This window comes from Stegodyphus dumicola, chromosome 2 (genome assembly GCF_044657685.1).
Source record: "Stegodyphus dumicola isolate Sdum_Otavi_A_Nest chromosome 2, ASM4465768v1".
NCBI lineage: Eukaryota > Metazoa > Arthropoda > Arachnida > Araneae > Eresidae > Stegodyphus > Stegodyphus dumicola.
Window position 1 is genome coordinate 105,088,486 of NC_140769.1, and position 27,273 is coordinate 105,115,758.

The following is a 27,273-nucleotide window of genomic DNA, read 5'->3' on the forward strand; positions in this document are numbered from 1 at the left end:
GTTTTTTTAATGTTTGTTCTTTAGTGGTATTTTTTACATTCTTAGGAAAATTGTTTACTACTAAATATTATGAAATAAATTTTACATCCATTTTTATTTTTAATTATTTATTGTATCTTTGCATTTATAGAGAACCTAGTGGTAAAGTGGTATTACCTTTAAAAGTGTCTCCAAAACCAAAGAAAAGTGGTGATGGTGAAGATGAAAAGGTTGCAATTTATGAATGGAAGAAAGTAGGTGGAATTATTGTTAATTATTTATGTAGTATAATAATCACCTAAATATTAATTAAGATATATAATATACGGTACAAAGTCTGACATACAGAATCATCAAGACTATTCTGTATTCTGAAATTTCCAGGATTTTAGGTCAGTAAGTTAATTTTAGTTAGTAGGAATTACAAAATAAAATATATTAAATGGTTAGTTGTGAAATAGTGAAGCATTTGTAAAGCTTAAAGGAACCAAAATTTAGAAATAAACTTTAACATTAATTTTATTTTATTGAAAGTATTTCATTCAACATAAGTTAAAGCAGTTTCTTTTCTCTTCCCCCTCTCTTTTTTATGTGTGAGGGTGAAAATTTCATTGTACAAACTAATTGACTATAATTGAGCAATTATCATCAATGCTTATCATACAGTACTTACCATCAATGCAGTCAATACAGTGAATACTACTTATCATCAATGCACTCAGTACAGTGAATGCTTCAGTGACATCATCTTCATTTAACATTCTTACAAAAGTCTGTTGACTTGAAAATTTTACAACTCTTTTCTGTCTTTTGACATTTTTTTAGTTTGACATATTTCAGTACTAGATTTCATGAGTTTGGTTTGGCTTCTTTTCTGATGCAACCATATTTTTCATCTAATCATCTTTTATTTTTTAATTAAATGGATTTTTATGACTTGGGCAATACTGCAGCTTAATCAGTATATTTCATCCAAAAAACGGTTTTGGGTGAAACAAAATGGATTTTTTGAAAGAGTTATAATAATGATATTTTTGTGGTATGGAAACATTCAGAAGATTAACTGAAAGTTCTTTATATATATATATATATTTCAGAAAACTTCCTCAACCTGCAGTTTACACTTCAGAGAGAATTCAACAGAATAGCATTCAGTTTTGATACTCTTCAGACTGCAGTTTATAGAAAATCAACTGGCTGCCCAGCTTTTTCACTTCGTTTACATAAAACAACTGGTCTTATTTAAAACCTAGAATCTTTTTCATTTCATCCGCAGAAAACAGCTACTTTTTATTTTTACTTAAAATGGGCCAAAGATTTCTTTTCTACAGCACAATTTTTAAACAATTAATATTAATACATAATACTGATTATGGAAACATCAAATAACCTCTTTATTTTTCAGAAAAATTTACCAAGAAAATTTAAAGCTAAGCTTCCTCAGTTATTTGTCAAAATGTAAAGTTGTTACCAACAGAAGAATCAAATAAAAGTAAATTTACTGGAACTTTCCCACATTTCCCTATCACCCCATCCATCAGTTCTGTGTTTAAGAGATTTGGTTATGAACTTGCCATTATGGCAACACTTCCCATTGGAAAATTGTCAAGATCAGATCATTTGGACATTCCTAAACAGATACTTCAAGTATATACTATCCCTATTTGCAACAAAGATATAAATGCAGAAACTCAATACATTAGCTTAGCATTTAGAAAATTATCATTAAGAATTGCTGAATATTAAAAGGGGAATCTATAAATTCTCTGCTAAACAGGCTACAGTGTGAACTACTACAGAAATGAGAAGGAAAATTAGGAGAAACTTAAAGATGAGATTTCTAAATTTCTGAAGAGGCATAAGGAGGGATAGTCACTGAGAAACCTGACTGGTATAGGTAGTAAAGTGCTCAGTGTCAAGTGGTGAGAAAAGATTTAGAAAATTAAGTTTATGTGAAAGGAGAAAATCATCTCAGTGTATAAAAGAAGAAATAGCATAATCCAGCATGAATTTGAGTGCAGTAATTGTTGAGCACAAACTTGCAGGAAATGGTACAATTTACAAAAACATGTTTTATCTCTTAGTTTAAATATGAAAAGATTAAATAGGATTAAAGAGTATATTAACCAGACAGTGGAACAATGGGACTGCATTGTTTGAATTGACAAAACCAAAATCTTGATGGTTGACGATGTGTAATGATATAAAGTATGTAATGAGAAGATCTGCATCCTGATTCAGGGTTGTCGCTCAAATAGGAGAATAAAGTTCCCTGACTTTTCCAACTGTGTTTCGAGAAAATTTCAGGCTAGTGTTATTTGAAAATAAATTTGACTATTTTATATTTATTTAGCAGCATACATAGGTAAAAAATATGTGCACTAAATTTCGTGATGGTATGTCAAATTACTGCTGGAATTAGTTTCACAAGCATGCCAGAGAAAATTGCCTGGAATTTGAAAGTATTATTAACTAATAATAAATAAATTTAGAAGGAAGCTGACACATTAAATGATACAAATAACATCAAAGCAAAGTTAATTAAAGATTTAAAATGAATTACAAAAAATGGTGGTATTTTGGTGAATATAGATACATTAAATGGTTAGCCTAGATAACTGATTGTTTTATATATATATAAACAATCCAACCAATCAGCAAGAAGACTTGAATTCCACCAAGTTGTTTTGTAATACATTATAACAGCAAGGTAAAAGACAAATATACTAAAAACAAATAGTGGGCCTAAAGTATAAAAATTAAGAAATCACAAATGCATGGGTTAATCTTCCTTGTTTGGAGCTTCACAGCAGAACTTTTCAAGGGAAAAGTGTTTTGAAGCTCTATGCCCTGTTGATTAACTAGATAACCAAAACAAGTTTCGTTCTGACTAATTCACTGAGACTAGAAGGGTAGAACTTAATCAGTTATTCAACGAATTATTAGAATTAAGAGTCTCATTGAATTGTCCCTTTTCCCTACTGGTTTTAGCTGTCTAACACAAAAAAATTAATTATGCATTTAAGAAAGAAAAGGTTTAAAAGATTTTGTTTTATATGAGAATGGGGGGAATTTACTTTCGTTTAACATGCACTGCAAATGCGCATGCAAATCTCTGGATTCTTAATGTTACTAAAAACTTGCTTTGCCTTTCTAAAAGAATCTCTGATTGGTGCTGCGAAAATTGGCTCTACGCCAGCTGTCTGAATGATGCTCACGCTATACACGATTCGCCAAGAAAGTGATTGTTTCCGACATTATATCAAAAACTGCTTTTTGTGGGATCAAGGTATGAAATTCCCTGATTTTTCCAGATTTTGATTAAAATATTTAAATTCTCTAACTTTTTCAGGTAGTGTGGCAATCTTGGTAATTGCACAACACCTTACATAATGCAGACAATTTGTGTCATGATCTGGATGTAGAATCAAAAATCTATAGACAGAAGTTGCATGATTAATGGAAAATATAAATGCTCAAAAATACATAAATGAAATAAATACTTCAGCTGAAATGCTAGCCTTCTGTTTGTGACCTTTTCCAAGATAATGAAGCATTTATATTTCAGTACAATTCAGTTCCATATCATGTCACTGTGTGCATAACATGGTTTCAAAATAATCATATTATACTCTTGGAATAACCTGAGAATAAGACTACAGCTTAACCACACTAAACGTCTATTAGAGAAACATGTTGAGCAGAAACAGCCCAACAATGATAAATAGAAGCAATAATTCAGTCTTGTTTCACATTATCTTCACGTTCTTGTTCACACTGCAGTACTAAAAGTCTTGATTCACTGCATGGAAAGACTTTCTAAAGCCATGATTAAATCTAAAATTTACCCAACTAATATGAATTGACCCTTTTTTTTTATTTATTTTTATATGTTAATTTTTTTTAAATACATATTTCATTTTTTCTAGGTATACCAATTTTCTTTTTTTTTTCTTTTCTTTTAAAATGTTTTTAATAAAAAAATGTTTAATTTGATAGTATCCTCTACAATTGCCATTACATAAACATTCATGGTTAAAATTTTGTTTTATTGTTTTTCATACAGTCTGTCGGTATTGATGAAGTATTTGTCTTTAAGGAATTTAATCATGACTTTTTCCATTCGATACTATCCAAATTATGTAATGCGTATCAATTTTTTAAAGCTGTAGGCCCCCTAAAAAAAATGTCAACTGAAAATCATGGGACTGATGCTCATTCTTTTTGCTTATTTGCAGTTAGATAATTTGCATAGTTACTCTTGTGATGAAATAAACGTGTTACCACATTTGGCATACAGTTTTTAACTGATGGTTAATTGGAAAGTCCCAATAAAATTTCTGCAACCTATTTTACGCTGAAGAAAGAAAAATGGGAGAGAGCAAATAAATCTTCTACAATTTAAAATATATTTAAGCCATGAATAAATCTAATATCAGTCATGTCCATTTATGTGCTCTCTATTGAACTACTCTTCAAAGACCAAATCATAGTTGCTGTTTGTAATATTTTTATGTTCATGATTGCTAACATTAACATCTTAGCCTGCAAACATTTCAACATGCCTCAGGATTACAATTTTTTTACTACTTTTAAATTATTTTGTAGATATGCAGAATAAAAATTCCATAACCTAGTTCTCTAAAAAGAATTTCTGATTGGTATGGTGGTGTTAGCCCCCCCCCAAAAAATTATTGGTTTACTGTTTTTTCAGTTTAACTGTATTAGATATGTGCAAAAGTTCTATCCATATTTTAAGTGAAAAAAGAAAAGGAATTTAAAAAAGGGTTGAATACCCATGCATTTATACAATTATCTTCATTTGGAATCAACAATCAATCAGATTCCTTTGGTTTAAAGTAAAAAATTCTTATAATGCTGTTATTCTTATTATGCACATTGTAAAAGGTCTAAAAGACAAAGAAATTCTGTAATGATTGAAAAAGATGGTAATCTGAAAGAATAAGGTCCAAGATATGATGTATGAAATAAAACTTCCCAACCAAAGTTGAGTGTTTTTTACTGAATGATTAAAGCAGCATGAGGTTTATATTATCATATTGTAAGATACTACCATTTTGACTTATAAGCACTGACCACTTATATAACTATTTTTACTTCAGACTATCCAACTGTTGGCAGCATATGTCAGCATTACTTTTATCAAGGAACAACAGCATCAGCAACAACTCTCATTTGATCATTTCCTTCCTAACCCATCATACACTTAGCAAAACCTTTTTCAAGATGCATTCCTTCTTTGATTGAGCAGGCTGTACTATATGACATACAGTTCTTTGGTGTTTGATATTACAGCATAGGGCCTGTTTCTTATTATCTTTACAATTTATTTCAAAAAAGGTTCATTTCTGAAATGAGAAAAAAAGGTACTGGCTCTCATCCTCCCATTACTTTTCAGAGAGCTGATGTGGAACCCACTGATCTAGCTGTCTGGTGATCCCAAGTGTGTGCATTCATTTTTCAGCTGTTATGCTGTGTATGTTTATCTTTTTCACTAATTCATTTATAGTTGCGTGTAGGGCATTTACCTTAACTTAGTCCCAAATCTACTTAGAACCACTCTTAGACATTTAAAATGTTGTTGGATCTTTACAACTTCTGTTTCTGTCCTTGAATTTTTTAAGCCAGTGGTAACATCTGTTATCATCATCCACATCGTGCTCTACACTGAATCAATGTTTTGACATATTAGGACTGTATTGTTGCCTCTATCAAACTCATATACAACAAACAATATCTGGTATACTCCTTATCATTTGCTATTGCAAACCATTTGAATTTTTTTATGAACAATTGACTATTACAAACACATTGCTTTTGTATGTTGTCCACCAAAGTATTATATTGGTAAAAAATTTCGGTCCCTATTCCATCATACACAACATCAAATACACTCCTAACTTGCATCTCCAGAAATGGTTAGAACTTTTGTACAAACCTAATAGTGGCAGTTTTCACTCTTCAGATCTCTCAACTGTAGGTCAAATTTGTCTCTAATTTAGCATTTGAGCTCTTGAGCAATCAATGTCTGAATCATTACAAATACCAGTATTGTTGTATTTTGTTTTCTGAAAAATGTGTTTCATCATTTATGATTTTTATCCACTTTTCTTTTTAGGTTGAAGGAACACCATATATTGTATGTGTAGTAGTAATAGAGCCAACCAAAATAAGGAAATTTCTTAGCAACTCAATAACTTCAGAAAGCACAAACTTCACTTATCATCGCCTTGATTTATTGCCATCATCAAATATATGTAGGCATATGAAGCAATTATCTTCTCTAGGTATGTATGATCAGAGTAATCTGAAACTAGAATGTAAATTATCATAGAGTTAAGTTTGGTATGAGACTTTTACGGACTTGTTTATAGCAATGTTTATCATTAAATGATAAAACAAATTATTTGTAAAATGGTAAAATAATGATAATTCGTATACCTTGAGACCAAGTATTATGTGGATTGGAGAATTCATGTATTTTAAAAAATGCCTTACATAAAATTTAGATTGTGTATGCCAAAATACGATATCCTTCATAAATAACTGAATTAAATTTATCATCTTCAAAATTGTTATATTTGTTACGAGTTATAAACACAGAAAATAGATAGACACCAATAAAATGGGGGAAATGTAGTAGAAGAAAAAAGAGACCAGTGGGAGGGATTATTTTGAGCAAGTAGCGAATTCTTATAAAAATGTGTCAAAATTTTTAAAAATATATCCACCAGCAAAATTACTTCAAAGTAATTGTCGTATTCTTAAATGTGTGTCAAAATATCTGCCTGTAATGAAAGTTTTCTGCATGGTAGTTTTTCAAAGCCTGTGGCCCATAAACTTAGTTCCTATTAGTCCAAAAACAGATCAACCTCGTTTTGAATGTCCTGTGCAGAATAGAATAGGGCACGAGCGAGATGTAGCTGCAGGTGTGAAAAAAGGTAGAAGTCCAAAAGAGTAATGTCAAGGCTGTATAGTGGGTAGGGCAAAGAGATCCCATTTGTGTCCATATTGAGTCCAGCCAATGAATGCAGACACATGTGGTCTTGCATTATTTTGATGGAACTATACCATAGTCGTAACTTTGTTAAATAAACAAGACCTGCTCTAGGCTAAATATTTACTTATATATACAACTATGTGCAGATTACATTTTGGAAAAACTTCAAAATGCATTTTCACTACAGTAGAGCATGCAAACCAGTGTCCGCTCTTTTCTCTTCCACATCTCAAATTCTTCTTACACAAACCTGCGATCAGGGGAAAAGTCTGCTCCCCTCTTCCGGCCGGGGCGAGAAGAGGGTTCTCTGTCCCTTCTTTTAGGGCGGGTGACCAAGTGTTCTTCAAAGAAGTGGAACGTTACAGAACATTACCTTTTTGCACTGGAACACAGTTCAACGTTTTTCCTTGATAGCAGTGTCAATACGGACTAGCATCTCGCTAAACACCTAACTGTCAAGGGTTTTATCTTTTTCCAGATACTCTTTGTGAATAATATCACCAGATACAAAGCATGATCTTTTTGTTAGTCAAATTGCGCTTTGCGACACTGATGGACGGACTCACCGGACGCAGACCAACCCCCTTTTCGGCCTGTGTTGTTGAAGTAAATCCACATTTCATCACAAGTGATGATCTAGGCCAGAATTTTTCCTTACATTGGTACTCAAGCAGATTAGTGCAGGCGCGAACATGTCTGTCCTTTTTTGCTCGAGTCAGCTCATATGGCTTCCTATGATTAAACTTGTATGTCAAGTTTATTCGATGCATGGTGCAGCTAATAAACATGGCTTTAATGTCTAACTTCTTAGCAAGCTCTCTAGTGGTTGCATACTGATCTTCTTCCACAAGTTCTTGCAGGCAGACCTCATCAACATCAGTAGGCCGGCCAGAACACCCTGCATTTTGAATGTCATTTTCCTTGTTTTTGAACTTCCAGTACCAAACCTTCACAGTGTTATATGATACAACATTAGTACTTAAAGCTTTACACATAATTTGGTGACAGTCTGTAGCTTATTTTTCCAACAGAACTGGAAGTAATAATGGTAGTGTGATAGTTCCATTTCAGGCGCCTTGTACTTAATGATAACGATATTTTTTTACAAATTTCACAACACAGGGTTTTAAAGCAAATCTGTTTCTTTCAAATGTCAAAAAAGCATTTGACAAAATAAGATTAAACATGCCAACACTAACAGTGTGTGCAGATGGTATTTGTGCTGGCAGGCAATTTTCGCTAAAAGTGATATTCTTTTTTAAATGTGTGTGCCAACAGAATTACTTCAGAGTTATTGTATTCTTAAATGAAAGGAAAAGTAAGTAAATAAATAAATACACAATTTTTAAATATTGCTATAAGGTTTTCTCAAAATTTAACCCTTATGGTAATTTTGCCATTAATTTTCACGTAGGTGCAATTAGTTTGATAATGGTACTAACAATGTGCAAAAAGTGCTCAAATTGAAAGTTGAGATTTATTAATGCTTTTTAGTTTATTTCCTTTATTTTCCATTTTTGACATAGAAGATTCTGTATGAATACATTTGTTATTAATAAATCTCTATGTTTCACTGATTACTGATTGTGCATAATGCAAACAAACCAATTGTGAGATGCATTTTAGTTGGAACTCGGTGTGTGTAAACTATGGACAGATAAATTATCTACATGCTCGTATAATCCCAAAATTAATTTTAAAATATAGCTTTTAGATATATATAGGGAAAATGTATTTAAGGTGAAATATTTGCAAAGATAGATCGGTCTACGAGGAGCTTGGTCGAAAAGAGCAATTTTCGCTACATTTCACTTTTCTTAGGAAGAATTTCCCCCTTCTTCTTAGGAAGCTACTTTTCTCCCTTCTTTCCTCTTCACTACATTTCTTCTTCTTAGCTTACATCCCCCCTTCTTCTTCTTCTCTTCCCCCTTCTTAAGAAATTTCTTCTTAGGAATTTCCAGTACGAAAGGTTGGACTACATACTTTTGATATGCATCACATCTCTTGAGAGTTGTAATGATGGATTTTAATCGTTTGTCCTTCTGCTGCTCTTTTCTGTAATCTACGATCGCTGCAAAGAAAAGGATGTCTTTTCTTTGCAGCGTTGTTCTCAATTATTGGTTCTATAAGAGGCTTCCTTGATAGTGAATCTGCAGAGTGTTTGCGACCGCTCTTATAGACGATATTTATGTCGTATTCCTGCAACCTGAGAGCCCATAGTGCAAGTCTTCCGGATGGATCATTAACATTGGCTAGCCAACATAAAGAGTGGTAATCTGTGACTACCGTGAAGGGTTTTCCGTAGATTTATGGCCTGAGTTTACTAATTGGCCAGATGACAGCAAAGCATTCTTTTTTGGTGGTGGAATAGTTCCTTTCAGCTGCAGTAAGGGACCTGGATGCATAGGCTATTGGTCTTTTTTCGCCCTCCTGGATCCGAAACAGTACTGCACCGATGCCATAGCCGCTAGGGGCAGAATGTATCCTGGTTCCTGCATCTGGAAGTGCCACTAGTCAGCAGCCTTTTGAGCGTTGCGAAAGATTTAATCTGTAATGCGTTCGAAGAAAATTTTGCATCTTTCTTCAACAAGTCATGCAGGGGCTTGCAATATCTGCAAAATTTTTTATAAATCGTTGATATTAGGAGCACAAACCCAGAAAACTTTGGACATCAGTAATTTTTTTCAGAACAGGGAACTTTGCTACAGCCTTTACCTTTTGTGGATCAGGATATATTCCATGTTGATCGACTGAATGTCCTAGTGTAGTCAGTTTCTTTTTGCTGAATGAACATTTCTTGGAATTTAGCATCAGTCCTGCTCTTTGGATACATTTCAATATTTTCCTCAAACGCTTTTGATGTTCTTCGAAATTAGGTGCGTACACGATTATGTCATCGAGGTAGCAAAAACAAAATATTTCATTTGAGACCTCTTAGTACTGTGTCCATCATCTGTTCAAATGTGGCTGGAGCATTGCATAATCCGAACAGCATAACTTTAAATTCATAGAGACCATCTGGAGTCACAAAAGCTGTCTTTTCTCTGTCTTTATCATCAACATCTATTTGCCAGTAGTCTGACTTCAGATTCATCATAGAGAAAATTTTTGCACCAACCAAGCAGTCCAAAGCATCATCCGTACGAGGTAACGGATAGATGTCCTTTCTAGTTACCTTGTTCAATTATCTGTAATCAACACAAAAACGTCATTCACCGTTTTCTTCTTCACAACCACGACTGAAGATGACCATGGACTGTCTGATGGTTGTATCACATCTTCTTTTAGGATTCGTTGCACTTCATCTGCAATACACACCTCTCAGTGGCTGACATCCGGTATGGCCTTTGTTTGATTGGTGCACTGTCACCTGTATCAATCTTGTGCTTCACTGCATTGCATCAGGATTTTTTCGCAATACTGTTAAAGTCAAAAATGTCACTAAATTCTTCTAGTAGACTCAATAGCTCGTCTATCTCAGGATTGGTCAAATCAGTATCGAAAATTTCTTTTAAGTTTTCTTGTGATAACCTTTACCTGGACTTATGTCCCTTTTAACCTATGTTGAATGAAGTTTGGTACTTGAATATATTAATGTATGTGTTAAGAACTAATGTTTTGTAAATGAAAAAAGTAAGAGCTTGCAAATGGTAATCAGTTGATTTAAAGTTAGGCACTCCAGCCAACACTTATAAAATTAACCCTCTGAGCGTTATGACTGGCTTTATCCGGTCATCACATATTTCGCTACATTAAAGCTTAAAAGCTGTAAATTTAAGCTGTTTAGCTTAAATTATAAGTTAATATACTTGGCATATATTAGCTTATAGTTTAAGATATTTTTCTTTCTTATTTTCTTTAATAATCTTGTAAATATCATCTGAATGAATGTAAATTTATAAAAATACAGACTAAAGTAAGTAATTATACAAACTCAATTAATAAATGCTTTTTAAATACCGGTCTTCATGATGGATCTAAAATCCTGCACCACTCGGAGGATTAAAGGAAATTTAAGTCTAGAACATTTGGTAGAGGTTTTAGAATAGAGTGTTGTTGAGGTCTAGTGTGTCTAACGCATAAGAATTCAATGAGCAGGTAGTTGTTGAAATACTCACCCAACACAAAGCTGGATTGCAGTTTGTAAAAAAGAGTTTTAGAGAGAAAACATGAATTGTGGAAGGTTATTCTTATACATGCATGTTGTTTAGCTTAAATATTTCTATGCTAAACTATTTTTTTTCTTCCAGATTTGTGTAAGTAGATGTAATAAAAAGTCAATGATGCATCCAAAAAAGTGTTAAAATTAAATGAAATATTGTAGAATGTGATTTTAAACTAAATTTTAGCAAGAGCACGCTCATGCTTTTAGATTTTAGAATTTAAAATCTTATCCAAGGTAATTAAGACTTTCATTTGTGATTAGTAAAAATTCTGGTGGGGAACATTGTGGAGTTTTATGTTAATTAACCAGTTGTTATGAGTTGAACCTTTACTTTTCTCTTCTTTCTATATTTTTTTTACCATAATGCAAATTTGTTGTGTATTTAAATCTTTTAGGGTGAGAGGTTTTAGCTACCTTGCCTTGCAGTTATGCACTGTGCCAAAGTTATTCCGGCTTTAGCATCTTGCTAGCCGATGTTTAAAATACCTGCTGTTAATTATCTTGAGCCACCTTTTTTTTAAATGGTGTGTTGTGTATGTAGTCTCAGACTACATTACCTAAATTTGGATTTAACTTTATCTTGTGTTGATTTAAGGTTTAGCAAAGATTAGTCTGTCACACAAGCAGTGTATTTTTTTCATTTTAGATTTAAATAAAAGGTTATTTTAACCTTTTTTAAGACTTGTCATTGCTTCAGACTAAAGCAAGCTTACAGACGTAGCAGAATCCCATAAACTCATAAAAATATATTTATTTAATTACTGATTGACATCTTCATGGTTATGTTAATTAATTTTTTATATCATTGCTATGCAGAATATTCAACTCATTTTCAGACATAACAATTCATAATGAAGATATTTTGTGTTTTGCAAAACAGGTTAAAACATTTTCATACCACTGGATATATTTTTTTTTTTTGTATAAAAAGATTGTCTTTTCCTAAAACAATTTCTTTTCCATTACATTTGCATGTATTAGCGTGCAAACAAGTTCTAATTTTTTTTTTTTTTTTTTTTTTTTTTTTTTTTTTTTTTTTTTTTTACTATTTGCTTTTCACAGGGAACACAGCCCTGTTTCTGTCTGCATCGTGTTTCACTTCACCTTATAAATACTTAATGGATGAAGAATCATTGCAGATGGTTTATAATTATATGGCATATCTAAAGGATCGAACAGGGCTCATAGCAAACCCAGGACTGAAGGTAAAAATGTTTGCTTGCTGTATAATTTCCTCAGTAATGTTTTATGAAAGTTAATTATTTATTGCTTATGCTACTTATTATTGTTGTATATATGTGTAAATATTCAAATCCTTTTTGTTGAATTGTTTATCATTTAGTTACCTATTTTTTTGGGGGGGATTATATCTATTTATGCAAAAACAGCTTAAGTGAAACACCCTTCGCAGTCTTTGGCAACCGGTCTTTTCCGAAATCTCTAGGAGCTCCTGCTACACCAGACCTGTGCCAGTATTCAACTTTAAATACAGCTCAGAGGGCTCGGATTAGTTGTTGTTGTTATTTTTATTTTCAAACAAGGTGTCATTTGCAAGTGATACTGGCAATTGCCAGTATTTCTCACACACTGTGGAGGAATTCTTTTACATCTGCATTCTACTTAAGCTGCCTGAAGTTATTTACTGTGCTGTTTCCAGTTAATTTTTTTTAAATTGTTAATTTTTTCCTGTTTTTTAGAGCCATAATTCAGAGAGATACTATTGAATCAGTAGCCAGCAACAATATTTAATATTACAGTAGACTGTATTTTAATGTTTTATAAGTTGTAATCTTTTATATTTTCGTGTTTTTATGTATACATCATTGAAATAATAATTCTCTTGAGAGAGTTTAGTATGTTTCTGATAAAACGTTTAATTTTTGGAAAATTTTTCAGCCTGGGGTGCGTAGTGAAGTTCTTGCTTTATCACAAATTACTTCTACCTGGAAAACTGCAGCTGAACATAAAGAGTTCTCCAATTATATTGTTCGCAGGTAACGGTTGTTAAACAATATATATGTGTGTGTATGTTACATATAAATAGGGGTGTATCCTGAATTTTCATAAAGGGCATGCTGCTTAACATCAAATTTTTAAAGATTTATACAAATGAATGAAAATTAAAGTGCGTGTATTCAAAGGTTGACTGTAGCATTTGCCTATTAATATGTTATTAAATATTATATAATGTGTAAAATAATGAATTGTATATAATGCAAATTTTAAATTCACCAGATTTAAAGTCTGAAATAGAAATTTTTTCAGGTTTACAAACAGTATATATCCTAGAGTCATAATTAAGTGTTGCTTGATTGATGCATATAGCAGTATAATATATTTCTTAGTATAACCAATAAATAAACTGCATTAATCAACAATTACAATTAGTTAATTTCACTGTCAGATAAAATTTGAACTATAGTATAATTAATGCTGATAGTGACAAAAACAATGACTCAATCTTCTAAATTTCACTTATGTTTAAAATACTATGGGTATTTACAAAATGGTATTAATTTATGTATAAGTTTATTAAAATGCAGGGTTTTTTCCCCCCGTCTTCAAATGGTTTGACACTTAATTAAGGAACAGCTGAACTGATCAGTCATTTAGCTGTCTCATCAATGAGAAGCTTGTACAGACTACACTACTAGATATGGTCTGATATTATTACGCTTGTGAGAAGACGTAAAGACACCATGTTGTAATACAGGACTGGAATGCTTACCTTGCCATTCAGAGTGGTAGTCAGTCTTCCCTAACTCCTAAATAGTCAAGAGGACAGTAAAATGAAATAAATACTTCTATTCAGAGGAAAATAAAAATGGACTTAATATAGGTACTTTTCTCCCCCCTCCCCCCCTTAAAAAATCCATTTATGAACGATTCACCTAAATGAATATAGGAGTTCACATTTCAACAATAGATTTCTTCCTCAGTTGCTTTCAAAATTTTCCTTTCTTTCTCAGTTGCTTTCAAAATTTTCCCATGCATTTTACTCTTCCTATGGAAATTGAGTTGTTTATTCTGTATTGAGTGCCAATATCAGTTTTACAACTGTTGATACAATTTAGGTATATAATGGAGATTCTCATTCGAAGCTCCAGTGTGTTTTGTCTAAAAGTTACAATGATTTCATTCAAAAATGTTCAGAAACACTACAGGTGGATTCATATTATAATACAAACTATATAGATAAATAATATAAAATATATAGATATTTTTTTAATCTGATATTTGCCTGTAAGTTAGAGAAATGAAAAATGTCTGTGGAAATGAAATTTTTCCCAAGACGTCAGGGAAGCTATTTAAGATAGGGGGAAAAAATAAAAAATCGACCTTCTCAAATAATTAAAAAAAAAAAAAAAAAAGTAACAATTTTATTTTTATAATGCATAGCTCTTTTCTCTATCTTTTATTGAGCTTTTCATCACTCTTCCATTATGAGTGTTATTATTATATTGCCTCTTCATTTAGAAGTGTTATTGCATTCAAAAATAAATTGTGCATTTAAGAAGATATTGCAATTTTTAGTGGTATGTTTTAATGATTAATTAAATTAATCATTTTTCCAATCATTTTTTCAATCACTTTTCGATTTTATTTTAAAACATTAGAAAAATAATATTTTAATGCATTGATGTACTGTTATTAATTTATTTTACAAATAAGCACTTTTTCTCCAGAATTTGATATTTCATTTTAAAAACTCTTATCTACTTTTCTGAATGGATTAAATATATATACTTTTCATTTGCTTCATAATAATGAGAAAATGAAATTACATTTTTATGATGTTTTTAATTATTAAATGACATTTATAATAAACATATAAAATTATTCAGTTGCTCTCACTTAAGATCAGTTTATTATGTGTAAAATAAGATATTGTTTCATTTGGTGAAGGAAATTAAAAGTTGAATTTGAGTGGGAACCTTAAGTTGAACTTATTTCAAAGAGATGCTGAAGGTAATATTCTTAAAATTTACTGAAATCAACACTCTAAAACTTCATGATTCAAAACTTTTCAACATCTCTTGCCATTACTGAAGTATGAATTCTGATTTCATATGTAAAGGTGATGAAAATGTTTTAAAGTAATAGTTCATAATTTTCTTTTTTATCAGTAGAGAATACTTCTGCATCTCTTAAAAGCTTTAGTGAGAAACTAGAAACATACTTAAAAGAGTAGGAACCTTTAAGTATTCCATGTATTTAAATTGAAAGAAAGAAAATTCCAACATTTGTTCACTTAACTAAAGTGTATTATCTATCCTGCTTTTAAATTGAAGTAAAATCAACACAAAACTGCTATAGGCATAACCTCACTTTTGGGGGGGGGAGGGATCCATATAATTTTAATGCTCTTATCACTTTTCAAATATTGCCACTATATGTTATCGCCATATATTATTTTTAAAGAATGGCAACATAGATAAAAGGATGTTGCTACCAAATATTATCGCTATATAATATTTTTAAAGAAATAATATGGCTAATATTTGACATATATAGATATATATATGGCAACACTTATATTTTTATCAGGAATTCTAAAGATACTCCATATAAAAAATGTTTAACTTAAGGGACAGTTTCCTTTGTTGAAGAGTAAGATATTTAGTTTTTCTTTCAAATTTAATCTTCCTGTTTTTAAGTAATAAACTAAGCAATTTAAAAGCAGTAAAGGCAATTCTAAATCTCTTTTATTACTTACCAACTGGACCTGTGAAAATACACTAGCTGAATTTATTAGAGGTAATATATATATATATATATATATATATATATATATTAAATTGAAACAAATTTAAATTCTTAACAAATACGTATAAAAGTAAAAAAGCAAATTTAAATTCTAAAAAAAGGAAAAAAGCCAAAATAATTTAAAATAATTTTTAAAAAAATGTGCAAACATGTAAAAGATTGATTTTCGAACTAATCTACAATATCACTTAAATTCAGAAGCATAAGCAAATCAAGTGCAAAATCTGTCCATGAAAATAAATCTACTAATTTAATAAATTAAAATTAAATTAAACAATTTTTTAAAAAAATGCATATGTGAATGACCGTAGAGTAGGCAGGAGACAGACTTATCAAGGGGAAGTTGCCTCCAAACCTAACTCTCCAATCATTCAATTCGTATTTCGTCATTCATGCAGGCAAGGGTAAAAGTCAAAATCAAAAGTAATTCTAATAAAGCGGTACCCTTAGAAATTAACATTTAAGAATTAAAGTTCAAAAAGGAAAATACTAATGAAGTCTTTTGAGTAACAAGCGAGTAAAGTCAAGAATTAAACTTTTTCTTAAAAAATTAAATTTTTTAAAAATTAATTTTTTATAAAATAATAAAAAAAAATCTAGAAACCAATGTATTTTAGAAATCCTTGTCTACAGAAACTTTCCCTACACGAATATGCAAATCAATAAAAAGAAACTATAAAAGAACTATACATAATCCATATAAACCAATAAGAAACAAAAAGAACTAATTCACAAATTTAAAAAATATATATATTCAAAATATAATTTCATATTTAGAAAATACTTAGATACTACATAAAAAATTTAAAAAAAAAAAAAAAATACTTAAAGCAAGTAAATAGTAAGTTTTAATTCTAACTTACCTACTATAGGAGTGTTGGGGTCTGCAAAAGTGTTGTGAAAGAGAAGTAAGTGTGTTCTTCAAATTATATAGATGGCGCTTATGTAGGTAAAGTTGAGTGTCAAACTGCTATCTTTGTTATAGTAAAAAAATTTTTGTAAACATTAATATTAAAAATTAAATTAAATTAAAAATTCTAAAGGTAGTAATATCAATTATTTAGGGAGTTATGTAACTGAGCCAATTAAGAGATGTATGTTTGCTTGAAGGAAATTAAATGTAAACTGTTTGTAATTTGAAATGTGTGTTCTGTTGAAAAATTGTGAAAATTGTTAAAAAAATTAAGTGAAAGATATTTGTGTGAAAATTGCAAAAAATTAAAGTAATTAAGAAAAACTGAAATGTTTTAATATTAAAGTTTTAAAATAAAATTTCCCAAAATTTTTTTGAAATGAAAACTAAAAATCCTTAAAAAACTAAAAATTCCTTTAGGAAGTGAAATAAAACTTAAATTTGATGAAAGAAAATATTAAAAGTTTAATGAACTTGATCTCAATTGGTATATCAAAACTTAACTAAATGCTGGCTAAAGTATGGAAAATTAGAAGAAGAAGATTAAAATCTTCACTCAATTCGGGCTATAATTGAGACTTTTGAAAAGAGTTGGCCCTTTATTAGTAAAAGGAAAGAATCCAGTATTCATATTTACAAAATATTTACAATAAAAATTTACAATAATTTCTCTACTCTTTTATATCCTTCATAACCCTCCAGCTAAGGTTTAAGGTAATGTTATCATTTCCAAAAGAGCCAAAAATTTATAAAGGCCTGCCTTTTTAATATATAAATTAATAAATTTTGGTGGTACTTGGTTATCAACTTGTACATTAATTAGTTTTATGATTTCTTCCTTTAAATCGTCATTTTCAGTACATATATTTTTTATTCTGATAATTTGGCTATGAAAGGTGTTTTCTATTACTTTTCTAGAGATATTAGAGTTCCAATTAATTAGTTTAATAGTAGGAAAATGGAAATTCCTTCTTTTATCAAATAATTTAATTTTGCTGTGTTTAATAATTTGCAGGTCTAGGAATTCAATAGTATCTTGATTCGTATTCGTATATATATATTCGTATTCGTATGTATATATTATTTATTCTGCTGGCCATTCCTTTCCAAATGCCAGCAGCTAGTCATTTGGAAAGTGAAACAGGCAATATGAAAATTCAAACATTTCATTTGGAAAGTGAAACAGGCAATATTAGGGATTCAATGCAAAAGTGAGGTTCAAGACCAATAGTCCTTGTAGACTAAAAGATGTATGACAACACTTAATGTTGTAATGGGAATTCTAAAGATATGCTGTTTTTAAAAATTTTATGATTTTGCTGTTGAATTTTATGGGGCCAAAGAAGTGAAAAGTTAAATAATAAAGTTCAAATGTTAAAGTGATGTTTAATAATAAAGTTTTTTTTAAAAAAAACATTTATCTTAAAATTAGTCCTGCGATATGAGTGTTTTTAAAACAAGCAATAAAGGAGTTGCAATATAAATTAATAAAAATACTATGCAGAAATGAAACATGATGACTGAATCTTTAAAGATATTGGTACTTAGAGGTAAATTTAAGGAATTTTTTTTTTTTTTTCTTTTTTTAAGTCACAAGAGAATGTATTTAACTCCATGTCGTTAAGCAAAGAAAAATCCTGTGTATAGGGATTATTCAGAAGTTTTGCATTTCTACGTTGAAATATATAGTTAAGAATAAATGTGTTTTATAAAATATTTACTTTGTTATTTTCCGATGTTTTGTAATGATGATTAGTTAGGACAAACATTTCCTTGTTAGCAGATCGGGAATTTTAAAAGTATAGAAAATCTGTGAAAAATATTGATAACACAGAAGTAAATTTATTTCTTTTCATTATCTTTTTTTGTGTAAAAAATGTTTCTTTAGTGTATTAATTTATTTTCCTTTATGTTGTAGGTTTATTGCTACATGTAATGGTGTTTTTCAAGTTTATCCAGCAACATTAATTGATAAATCTTATGATCCAACTCGCCGTGATTGGTACATTAGAGCTTTAGAGCACCCGGGGAAAATCATTTTGACAGCACCTTATCTAGATGTTGGAGGAGCGGGCTATGTTATAACACTGAGCCATACAATATTTGAGGGAAAGTAAGTTTGAAATTCTTAGAGAGGTAAAATGATATTTCAAGTAATTTGATTGATTACCTGACTTTAAATTGTGTTTTAAGTTAAAAATAGATATCACTATGTAGCTTTACATTTTCTCTTCATTAACAAAACGATTATTTATTGTTTTCAGACCTGCTGCTATGCATAGCTCCACAGATAATGTGGTTGCAGTCATGGGAATGGATTTTACATTTGGCTATTTTCATAAGTTCCTACATGAAAAGATTCCTATTTGCAGGCATGATACAGTAATGTAAGTTAGAAGCAATTTATTATTTATTTTGTGAATTACTATAATGGGTATGTTAAAATGACTAAATGTATTAATTCATATTACATATTTTTGCTCTTTACTAAAATTTGTCCTTTAATAATGTATATATATATATAATCCTTTGAAATAAGATGTCAATATTTTTTTCTGGCTTAATTTTTAAATGGAAAATTGAAGGGCTGTAATGAAATTAATGCAATGTTTTCATTTTGAAAAACTAACATAAATAATTGATTAATGATTAAACCATTGAGTTTGCATTTTAATCATTAATCAATTTAATCATTAATCAATTAATTATATTTTTTACTAAATTATATTAATAATGAAAGCTAATTACATAAATACTAAAAGTTCTGCATTGAGACAAATTTGAATGCTAGCTGTTGAATGCCTACATTGTAAACCCTTTTGTACTATGACAACTGTTTTTAAAATATCTCTTGAAAAGTCAGCTTCAAATTACATATTTTTTTCAACCTAAGGACAATCGTAAGAGTTAGTATCAGCATGTAGAGGAATATTTCTGGAGCTCTATAACATTACAAAATAAACTTTTTACAACTTCTTTTGGTTACAGTTAATTTTTATTATGGGCCAAAAAGATAAGCATATATCTTACTATTAAAAAATGCCAAAATTATAGTTGGAACAAAAAAGAGTAACACTTTTTATCTTTTTTAGATGTTTCTTGTTGGATGACAAAGGTTACCTTGTATCTCATCCAGATTTGATTGATCCGAGTGGACGTGGACCAGTTGAACAGCAACATATTACACACAAAGTTAGTTTTAATATTTCTGTTAATAAATAATCTGAGAACTCTGAAATTCATTTTTAACCATTGGCCTGATAGTTACGAATTGAGTGAACGTGCTTCATTTCATTCAGAATTTCTATCATTGAAAAAAACCATGATTTTAATGTTAATATCAAACTACATCATTTTTTTCAAATATCATTTGTTCTTTCATTTCGTAAAATGTATTGGGAAAACTAAAATAGAAAAAATTGTTTGTGCATTGTCAGTTTCCTTAATAGCGAGACCCCCCCCCTTCTTTATTTCTTTATCCATTGCTTCTTGAATGCAGTCTCTTGTAAGATTAAAAAGCTGAAATTTGATGCCACCATTGCTTTTCTTAATCTCAAAATCAAGAGCTTTGCTGGTATTCTTTACCATATAGTCATTAGGGTTTTTTGAAGGAGGAGACGTGAAAAATGTGCAATGCCGTCTCTGTAACTTGAACCCTGGGCCTCTCGAATGCACGTTGAGTTTGCTTCCAATTACACCACAAAAGGCATGTGGAAAGAAGGAAAAAAATACCTTATAACCTAAGAAATTGTTTTTCAAATATTTCTGGTCAAATTGTATATTTGGAAATCCACTGCATATTCTAATTCCTTTAAAACATTACCCAAGGTTTGAGCCAGTTGAAAAACAGTGATGTTCTCTACCTATGAAGAGTAAATAACACATTAATTAAAACCACATAACTAAATTATTTGAAGTTTTATAATGTGGATATTCATCAAATTCCATTGTCAGTGTAATGTATTCCATCTAAGATGGCAAGATTTTTTAATTCCATTTTGTTATCATTTGCCTTGGTTGTTTTTTCCATAATCACGTCTTTTTAAGTATTATCATTTCAGTAACTTATTTATATTTGTTAAATTGCATTGTTATTTGTAGGCTGTAAAATATTCCTAAAATGTAAAGGTGATAAATTTTAAATTTAGTACAGCCAATTCAAGAAAAAAAGTGGAACAATGCTTTATCTCCCATTCTAGTTAGCCAATCAACAAACATTAAATTCCAATTTTCATGTCTCAAAAGTGTGGCTTAAAATATATATTTATATTTTTATGTTTCTAAAATTATGTGCCAGTTCAATTTCTCACCTCAGGTTATGCAAAAATGCAAATATTATAGTAATCATAAAGGCATTTTCAAGGTATTTGCATTTAAAACTTGGTACAATTTTTCAAATTCCTGAAAAAATTAATTACTGAATTTCTAATTTACAGTGACACATTTTTATTTTCTTACTTCAATGAAAACGTCAAAGTCCATTTTGCCATGTTATTATGTTCTTGATCCTTCATATTCTGAAAGAGAATATTGTATTTTTTCTAGATCTTTGCTTATGATTTCACGTAAAGTAACAAAAAACATCAGTTTACAAATAAGCCCCAAGTAAGACACCTAGTTTTCTTTTGTTACTTCCTTGTATGAAATAATGGAAGTTATTGCAATTAAGAAAAATTTTCGGTATCATATTTCGACTGCTATTCAAATCCATCTGAGCGATGTTTTTGCATAATATCTGTATATATGGATAAGATAAAGGTCTGTTTTTTCCCAAAATGAATAAAAAAAATGTATTTAAAATGAATTCAGAAGAGATTCTGTTCATGACGTCTGTATCAACATTCTACTGAACCGATTGACAAAATTCAAACTGCATTTTTCATGCCTCAAAAGCGCGACTCAGGATATATATTAGATTTATATATAGCACTATTCTAACATAGGTATTTTGACACAAAATCGGACTTTTTCTGAAATAACATACCAATTTTTTTCCATATTTCGATTCTACGACTCAAATTATGCCAGAATGCTAAGTTTTGTAAAAATCGCACGAGTAGTTTTTAAAATATTAGCTCTCAAAATTTTAGCTCCTCAATGTTAATTGAATTTGACAAATATTTATTAATGTCTCTTTTTTTTTTATTAAACGTTTTTGATTTTTCCTTTCACATTTCAAAATTTAGGCTCATTCCAAATAAAATTTACCCATTTTTTTGTGTTTTATTTTTTAAATTTCTATTTTTAAATAATTTTTATAAATTTTTCAAAAAAATTTTGAATTATAACCTATAAAATTTTTACCATCATCTTAAAGTAGGTGCATTTCTAAGCATACCTGCAAAAAATTAGACTTTTTTATTCAAAATTTTATAAGATATACACGAATTTACATATGCGTTTTGAAATTTGGCTTTTTTTTTTTTTTTTTTTTTTTTTTTTTTTAAAGCGATAATAACGCCAAATGTGGTTTCTGGATTTTTGTTACACTGAAATGCCACAGCTATTTTTAACCTTAAATTTCAAATAAAATTTTACGGAGAATTAATTATACAAAATTTTTTCCCTCAATGATGCGTAATAAATATTTATTAATAATATATGAAAAGCTATTTTTTTTATTATAGATAATATTATTCAAATTTTTAACTATTTTTTTTTTTTTTTTTAATTTCTCTCTTTCTTTCCTTTTTTAAAAAAATATTTGTAAGAGTAAATTTTTATCTTCGGCGTTTTATCGTCTGCTACTTTACTTTAACTTCGTTTAAATCGAATTGTCTAAAAGTTGAGAACTTTTGTTTGATGTTTATTTGAATTTTATGAAAATATTTTATGACATTAACTGCATAATTTATTTCTAAACAAGCTGTTGCTTATGAAGTGGCTGAAAGAGCGGCTGATACTATCATCCATATTTTTATAGAAACATAAGATTTAGAATAATCATTTTTATAAAAGTCAAATATAAACATACAACCCTCTAGAGACCGAATAAATGGAAGTTCAATGGTTATGTAGAATGATCATCAGCTACTTAATGGTTGGATAAGTCAACAGGTTCTGTGAACAAGTAAGAATAATTATATAAATGACACCCAACATTCTGGATTCAGTTAACAATGAGGGTGTGATGTTTATTAAATGAATTTAAGAAGTTTTAAAACATAAAAAATCAACTCATTTTTTATCCTAAAATGTATTTTTATGCGCAACGTATTTTCATTACATCCTTAAAATTCTAATTTAGAATGTAAGTGTCAATCAAGAACTGAATTCTAATCATCAGTAATATAATAAGAGTAATTATTACAGTTATTAATAAATCCTTCTTATAAAATAATTGTAAATATTTCAAAAAACTTTCTGTCTGAATGCAAATATTTCTAATTTTATATTAAGATTGCACACGATATTATTTATTTACACTTCAGTTCTTACCGTCAGCTCAAGGAGAAGTTATCAATTATATTTAATTAAGGAATGGCCATCTAAGTTTAGAAACAGCATACCGTAACAGCAATTCAATTATTGACGCTGTATCTTTCATGGTACTCCCGATTGGCAAGCTACATGATTTTTAATGAGTATTCGGGTTTTGCTAGTAACTTCACTTGGAAATCATGCTTAAATTAGGTTAGTTAGTTATTTGAACATAGAAAGAACATGGGAGCTATTTGGTTAAGATGCTTTCATAGAGAACCTAGAAAACTACGAAAACCAACCATGCAACCTGGGTTAGACTTCGCAACAAACAAGAAGTATTTAACAATCTTCAAATGTTAGGCAACTGGTGAGGCTCCAATTAAATCTCTAATTTAATATTTTATTTGTAAATATTTAAAATATTGTTGTATTCTTAAACACAAAAAGCAAAATTTAAGTTTTGTTAACTCGTTAGTAAATTACCAAGCCGTAGTGGAAATGAATATTCAATTTCTTTTACAATAATCGTATTCACTTAATATTCTTGGAATATGAGCTAAAGAAGTAATGTTCTCGGAAGATTAAAGAAGTGTTTTAATCCAGTGATTAGGTTTGTCTTGCAAGCTCAGGCTCAAAACGATTCTGCAATTGCCTGAGTAGTTGACTTGTAAATGGCTGTGAATTAAGCAGATGACTTTCGTTATTCAGTCAGAAAACATATTCCAAATTTTTTGTATTGCATGACAATGCATCTTTTCATTATTCAGTAACCAATCAGGAACTGCTTATGTTCCAAAAATAAGTATGTGTACTCAATCGTCCTGCATGTTCTTCAAATTTGTCTTCTTGTGATTTTTTTTCTTTCCCAAAAACTAAAAATGCCTCTCAAAGGAAAGTTTTTTGACATTGAAGAGACAAAAGGAGTATAACATCTACTTTTAGAGGCATGTCGAAAACAGATCTCTACAAGCCTTCTTTTCCATTACATGTTGTGCATTTGGACAAAAACTTGCATCAGCGTAAATTCTATAATCTATTTTTATTACATTCTGATTATTTTATTAACATACAGTGAATATATACTAAACCTTTTACTTCAACTTCAGTAATTTGGAATTGTTGTCGGAACTAGGACTTATCTTCTAAGTCAAATTGAATATTTTGTATAATCCAATAAATTCAAGGTCGAAGTTTCAATATTTTATTTTCAGAGGGAGGGGAAATTTTTTCAGTTTTGGTCCGTTATCCATAGTATATTTGCTTTGATTGTTTATTTTTCCATAAAAGCGAAAATTTTATGCATGGTATACATATAACGCATAGCTTCAAATTAAAATTTAATAATATACAGTGTGGTTATAATTAAAGTTCCACTTTGAAACGGTCATAAAAAAAAATCTACTCGATCAGATGTTATCAAACTTGGTAACCGTGTAAAGGCAGTCATGGGAACTTATTTTCCGAAAAAAAGAAAGTTCGAAACCTCACTATCAGGGGAAAATATCGCTGTATGTAATATTGTTAAACAAAATATGGGTCAGAATCTAACTTAACCTTTTGTTACACGGGTTTAATATGTTGTATACACTTAAGAAACTTTGAAGTAAGCAAATTACCATTTATAGACGTTAAATTCGATAAAAGTCGAGTGCGCCATTCGTGTAAGGGGGAAATTCGTCCGTGAAAACCACGAATTAGCGATTAGAAAATGTGAGATCGCAAATCACTCGCACACGTGCGTACAATCTGGAAATCGTTTTCTTACAGATCGCTAATTATTTTTGAAGCCTGAATTTGCCCTAAAACATGAAGATACTGATTCAAAACACTTTTAATCGATCTAGTTCCATTGCATTCTCCTACTGCATTCGATTGCATAGCAGACATTCCACACCAAACGGTGTGGAATGACAGCTAGTTTCATAACTGAACCATTTTTCTCTGAAGAGCAGTCGACAGCTGGACCACTGTGATTGCAGCTCGCTTAGAGTCAATGTTAAAATGTTTCGTGATACATAAACTGCACTAACGTGGCATTTTAGATACTAGGATTTTTATGCAGGGCTGGGCCCCACCTCACATGTATCGCACAGTTACTTAGGCAACATTTCACGAATGAACGTCTTATAGGCCGACACTTCACCTCTTCCCACCAGACCTTAACCTCTGTGACTTTTGGCTATGGGGTTATCTCAAAAGCACTGTTTATGGTGATAATCTAAACAATTTGGCAGAAATGAAAAATGTGATACACCGATATGCCGTAACATTCCTCCTGATATGCTAAGAGCTGCTGTTGAGACTGCAGTAACAGGATTTAACTTGCTTCGGAAAATGCTGGACGCTACATTGAACATGCTTTGTAACACGTTTCGGAAACAATTAAACACATTTTAAACCAATGTTTTCATGTCTTATTTCATTTAACAATATTGTATACTGCGTCATTTTTCCCCTGGTAGTGAGTTTTTGAACTCTTTTTTTTTTTTTTTTTCCCCCCGCGGAAAATAAATTCCCAGAACCTCCTTTACACGATTCCCAAGTTTGATAATATTTGGTCCGGTAGTTTTCCTTTTATGACCATTTCAAATTGAAACTTTAATTATAATCTCCATGTAAATTAAACTTTAAAAGTTTGACAGTTTGGTTCAAATCCCAGCTTTAAAAATATATTCCCTCTTCCCACCAGACCTCAAGATCTGCGACTTTTGGCTATGGGGTTATCTCAAAAGCACTGTTTATGGTGATAATCTAAACAATTTGGCAGAAAGATGTGATACACTGACATGTCCGTAACATTCCTCCTGAAATGCTAAGAGCTGCTGTTGAGAATGCAGTAACTTGATTTAACTTACTTTCGGAAAATGCTGGACGCTACATTGAACATGCTTTGTAACACGTTTCGGAAAATATTAAACACGTTTTAAACCAATGTTTTCGTGTCTTATTTCATTTAACAATATTGTATACTGCGTCATTTTTCCCCTGGTAGTGAGTTTTTGAACTCTTTTTTTTTTTCCGCGGAAAAACAATTCCCATAACCTCCTTTACACGATTCCCAAGTTTGATAACATTTGGTTCCTTTTATGACCATTTCAAACTGGTACTTTAATTATAACCACCATGTAAATTAAACTTTAAAAGTTTGACAGTTTGGTTCAAGTCCCAGCTTTAAAAAATATATATATAAATATAAATTTTTATATTAATTCTCTTAGAAAGAATGTTTTAAGAAGCTAATTTTTCTCTCTCATCATAGATTGTATAAAAAAACATGTTCTTTAATATGATTTAGATTGTTTCAGCCGATATAAGAATCGGTTCACTGGGTGGCACAGAATAAACCCTGCTGGACTGTTTTATTTCTTTGTCATTTAGCAAAAATCTTTTAATTAAAATATTTATCCTTTGGACTTCGCTTTAAACTTTATTTATAGTAAAAATGATTAGAAAATTAAAAGCTGTCTTCAGCTGAAACGCAATTCATGTAATTGATATTTTAAAAAATTGACAAGAATGAAAAATTTATTTTAAAAGTTGGATGCTTTTTAAGTCTAGTAATCGAAAAATTTTAATTTTCTTGTGTGAGCACTGAAAATAACTGTAGAAAGAAAGAAGAAAATTAGGGAGAAAAGTAAGCAAAAATTTGCAGGGAAAATTTGGCTGTCAGACATACCAAGATGTTTAAAAATATTGGACGCTTTTGAATATGCTTTCAGGATACTTCAAAGAATTTAGGCGTTCAAAGAGAAAACACTTGGACGTGTACACCAGCAAATACCATCAATTGAGCTTGTGTTAACAGAAAAGAGAAAAACGATATCATTGCAGATTAAAGTGAAGAGCAACTGGTTTTAGACTATATGGTTGTATAAATTTAAATTACGTTATAGAACATCATATCATAAACAGAGAATCCCATGATTTCTCAGTCGAATTATTTGAAGATTCAGGAGTTTATCCAGTGATGTATGTGGATGTCACCTAAAGACTTTTTTTTTCCCC

At 30.2% G+C, this 27,273-nt stretch overlaps 1 protein-coding gene across 1 annotated transcript in view; it reads left to right on the forward strand.

Annotated features, from left to right (window-relative positions):
• Positions 1 to 27,273, forward strand: part of LOC118204979 (VWFA and cache domain-containing protein 1) — a 117,764-nt gene that overhangs the window by 69,060 nt on the left and 21,431 nt on the right. Inside the window, exons 14-20 of the mRNA XM_085810981.1 lie at positions 131 to 233; positions 6,119 to 6,287; positions 12,228 to 12,370; positions 13,062 to 13,159; positions 18,764 to 18,958; positions 19,110 to 19,232; positions 19,938 to 20,037. Of these exons, the coding sequence (XP_085667107.1) occupies positions 131 to 233; positions 6,119 to 6,287; positions 12,228 to 12,370; positions 13,062 to 13,159; positions 18,764 to 18,958; positions 19,110 to 19,232; positions 19,938 to 20,037 (931 nt within the window). The remainder of the gene's footprint in view (positions 1 to 130; positions 234 to 6,118; positions 6,288 to 12,227; positions 12,371 to 13,061; positions 13,160 to 18,763; positions 18,959 to 19,109; positions 19,233 to 19,937; positions 20,038 to 27,273) is intronic.